General features: G+C 41.8%; 1 protein-coding gene across 1 annotated transcript in view; it reads left to right on the forward strand.

The window, feature by feature from the left end:
* The first annotated feature begins 1,022 nt into the window (after positions 1 to 1,022).
* paf1 (PAF1 homolog, Paf1/RNA polymerase II complex component) overlaps positions 1,023 to 4,397 on the forward strand; it is a 15,638-nt gene continuing 12,263 nt past the window's right edge. Inside the window, exons 1-7 of the mRNA XM_016241139.1 lie at positions 1,023 to 1,226; positions 1,446 to 1,475; positions 1,908 to 2,000; positions 2,087 to 2,208; positions 3,448 to 3,514; positions 3,627 to 3,728; positions 3,810 to 3,915. Of these exons, the coding sequence (XP_016096625.1) occupies positions 1,186 to 1,226; positions 1,446 to 1,475; positions 1,908 to 2,000; positions 2,087 to 2,208; positions 3,448 to 3,514; positions 3,627 to 3,728; positions 3,810 to 3,915 (561 nt within the window). The 5' untranslated portion in view covers positions 1,023 to 1,185. The remainder of the gene's footprint in view (positions 1,227 to 1,445; positions 1,476 to 1,907; positions 2,001 to 2,086; positions 2,209 to 3,447; positions 3,515 to 3,626; positions 3,729 to 3,809; positions 3,916 to 4,397) is intronic.

The raw sequence follows: 4,397 nt of genomic DNA on the forward strand, positions 1-4,397 counted from the left end.
AGTTGAAAACGGCTGCTATCTCTCCTTCGTCTCGTCACACAAACAAACACTGCTAAATCTCGTGTTCATCTTCTCCCTCAGAATCGATCTGTCTGCGCACATGCAGACACGAGGAGGTGATGTCATCACGCCAGGGTCAGAGGTCAGCGGGTCGTCGTGACCTCCAGAGACTGCAGACCGACAGAGCGGCGAGATTCAGCGCACAAGCAGCAGGAACTCACATGAAACCTCTTTAGAACTGTTACCTGCGTGAACACGGACGGCATTTAACCAGTCCATGTTTATAAACTAGCTGGAATTTCATTCGAGAAAGTATTAACAGCTCCAGATTAACTTTGACCGAATTATCGTGTGTTCTATTTTTATACCAATTTCTCTCTTTTTTTCACCTAATAATAAAAATAAAGCAGCTTTAAACAGTTTCTCTGAGGTTTCGTTTCTACACTAAACAGAAACCAGAAAAATCTGCTTCGATGGAAATAAAAATAACGCTTTATATTTCATACAACCTGAAGAACCTTCACAAACAACCACCGATCAATCAAACCCTTCTATTTTCACATTATATCAGTGCTGCTACTGTGTATATTAGTTGTCTATATAAACACACACACACATACATAAATATATTTATATATGAATATAAATAATACATACTGTATGTGTGTGCATTTATATAAACAGAATAAATATACACAGCACACACCAATTATGTAAACAAACTTTTATATTGGATGTGATTAATTTTTGATCAAGCATTATAGTAAGGTTACTTGTGTTCACATTAGTTAATGCATAACAAAACAACATTTTTACAGCATTTGGAAATCTGGTTTGTTGCTAAATCACGTGTGTTCATCTATTTGTTTACCATTTTCTTCTCTACTTCATGAAAGCAAGGTACTGTGTTACACAGCTAAAATAAACACCTCTGTTCATGTAACTGCACTACATGAATAAACACTGATGTACATCATTATAGAAGATTATAAATACATGAATATATATATAAAGAGTGTGTAATTTGTCTGTGTGCGTGTGAGTTTGATTCAGGCGCTGATCGGGGCAGCCGCGGCGGTGGGGTCCTTCAGCAGAAGTCGCACACTGTCGATAAACTGATTTAAACTGTTAATGTGTGTGTTTCGCCGTTGTTTATCGATTATTTGCGTGGAGACGCGCGTTTAGATGGCTCCTACAATACAGACGCAGCGCGAGGACGGACACCGGTGAGAGAGATCACGATAAAACACACGAATATTGTATATTATATATATTATATCGCACACACGACCAGTAAAGCACACGCACCTCCACTTACAGAACTCTGCGTCGCGCTGATTACTCTGTTGTGTTTGATTAGAGACGTTAGAAGTGAACTGGTCGTGTCTCATTAGTGTCTCAGGATCCCTCAGTAGTGTGTAACCTGTGTTTTGTGTTCACTGCAGGACTTCAGCTCACAGAAGCGTCCCAGAGAGGTACTGATGATGATGATGATGATGATGAAGAAGATTTGATGATGCCTGCAGCAAACGATCATTTTGATCATTGATTAATGTAACGATCATTAGACCGATTCCGATGCTTTCTTAGCTGCTGCTTTCTCACCGCTGTCAGTTTGGTGTTTATTTTGTTATTGAGAGGAAAGCGCAGCAGCATATATTTATATATTGATCTAAAACGTCGCTCTGAAGCGCTGTGTGTGTGCTGCATCCAAACATGTGTTATTGTATTGAACATTAGTTTTCTTCAGTACTGTTTAGTGTGTGAATTAGGACGCAGTCAGTGATGTTTGTTTCTCAGCTTCTGACTCAACCAATCGTGTGAGAGTGGGGCGGGGCTGTCTGTTTGATTGACAGACGGACACCTGTTTGGAAACAGTGGTGTGTTTGAGCTCTTGTGTGCTGCAGGTCTGGCGTCGTGTGCAGAGTGAAGTATGCGAACAGTCTCCCGGATATCCCCTTCGATCCGAAGTTCATCACGTATCCGTTTGACCAGCACAGGTACGGCTCTGAGGCGTGTCTGCCGCTGGGTGGGGCTCTGTGGGGCTGCTGGGATACGCTGCAGTGACGCGTGCTGTGTGTTGCAGGTTTGTGCAGTATAAAGCCACATCACTGGAGAAACAGCACAAGCACGAGCTGCTCACCGAGCCGGATCTGGGCGTCACCATCGACCTCATCAACCCCGACACGTACCGCATCGACCCCAGCAGTGAGCCCAGACACACACACACACCCCACAGTTATTACAGTCAGCCGAAACCTGAAGATGCATATTGTTTGAAATAATACATGCTAAAATGTAGGGATGTAACGATTCACTCAACTCATGATTTATTTTCACGAATTATTATTTAAGACAAATTATGAATTAAATGTGTCCTTTTATTATTGCTTGGACAAAATGCTGCACGTTTCTTTGTGAAATTGAAATATAACTATAATAATATACTAATATAGCACTTCCGTATCATTGCTCTTTTGTTAGTTCTGCACTTATGAACAGCAATGATAGTGTTTCCTTGGTTACCGCTGTAAACAAAGCAGCGCTGCACTTATGAACAGCAATGATACGGCGTTTCCTTGGTTACCGCTGTAAACAAAGCAGCGCTGCGCTTAGGAACAGCAATGATACGGCGTTTCCTTGGTTACCGCTGTAAACAAACTGCACTTATGAACTTTAATATGCGTTATACAGAGGCAAGAGGAAAAGAAAAGACACCATCTAAACTTTTCTAAAGACAGTAAGTTCCTCTCAGACATACATTCATATAAACTCCTGCCCCTAACTGAATCGTGATTTGTTTAGCATCTCAACCGATTTTAATCGTCACATATTTTAATCGATTTTCAACCGGCTCGCGGTTAATCGCTACATCCCTACTAAAATGTATTTTATTTCATCTAGTTGCCATAGCAGCGTTTCTCATTTTAATTTGACTTGAAGTTCTAAAATAACTAAAAGTAAAACTGAAATAAGAACTATGTAGACATTAAAAAAAACAAGTAGGCTATTTTTTCCTCCTACTATACCGAACCGTCATGTTTGTGTGTTGTTACACCATCATAATTTCTTGAAGTTGAACCAAAGCTTTTATTTTAATATTTGTAAGTCACATGAATTTCATTCTCATGATTTATTAATCCAAAATCTGTGACATTCCCCGTTATACTGTAAATTCAGTTTTTATGACCGGTTTCCCTCTGTATTTTCCTCATCACAGACATCATGACGCTCTCTCTGTTTTAATTATCCAGCGAGTGAAATACTTCATAAATCACCTTATTTGATTATTTTCTCCTTTTGTTTGGATCCTGATGGACTCGAAGCAGAAGAAACTAAACATCTGATCTGAATAATGACACTGTTGTCTTCTGTGAAGCTGCTTTGAAACAGTCTGTATTGTCTAAAGCACTATGAAGGTGACTCGTCTTCACGTGTGTGTTTCAGTTCTGTTGGATCCTGCTGATGAGAAGCTGCTGGAGGAGGAAATTCAGGCTCCGTCAAGCTCAAAGAGGTGCGAGAGAATCATTTCAGAACACAAACGCCTTCTCCTGTGACCTCCTTGACCCCCAGCACTGACTCTGACGTGTGTGTGTGTGTGTGTGTGTGTGTGTGTGTGTGTGTAGGTCGCAGCAGCACGCGAAGGTGGTGCCGTGGATGAGGAAGACGGAGTACATCTCCACCGAGTTCAACAGATACGGCGTCTCCAACGAAAAGGTGGAAGTCAAGTGAGTGAGACACCACCCGTCTGTCCAACATCTCAGTGTGACGCACTGATCATCATGTGACCCGTGTGTGTGTGTGTGTAGGATCGGTGTGTCCGTGAAGCAGCAGTTCACAGAGGAGGAGATCTACAAAGACAGAGACAGTCAGATCGCAGCCATCGAGAAGACGTTTGAAGACGCGCAGAAATCTGTGAGCACACACACACACACGTTTGTTTTTGGGAATTGTGGGGACATCCCATAGGTGTAATGGTTTGTATACTGTACAGACCGTATATTCTATTGCCCTAGACCAACCCTACCCCTAAACCTACCCCTCACAGGAGACTTTCTGCTATTTCAGATTTTCAATACACTCCATTCTGTGTGATTTATAAGTGTTTTGAAAAATGGGGACATGGGGTAATGTCCTGAAAAGTCACCTTCTCCTTGTAATACCTGTCATACCTTTGTCATTATACAAATTTATGTCCTCATTTGTCACAAAAACACACACTCACACACACACACACACACACTCACTCACTCACTCACTCACACACAGACACACTCGCTCTCTCTCTCTCTCACACACACACTTGCTCTCTCTCTCGCTCTCTCTTTCTCTCACACTCACACACACACACTCACTCACTCACTCACTCACTCACACACACACACACACACACACAC

The sequence above is a fragment of the Sinocyclocheilus grahami genome, unplaced genomic scaffold, assembly GCF_001515645.1.
Source record: "Sinocyclocheilus grahami isolate Dianchi unplaced genomic scaffold, SAMN03320097.WGS_v1.1 scaffold613.1, whole genome shotgun sequence".
Classification (NCBI taxonomy): Eukaryota; Metazoa; Chordata; class Actinopteri; order Cypriniformes; family Cyprinidae; genus Sinocyclocheilus; species Sinocyclocheilus grahami.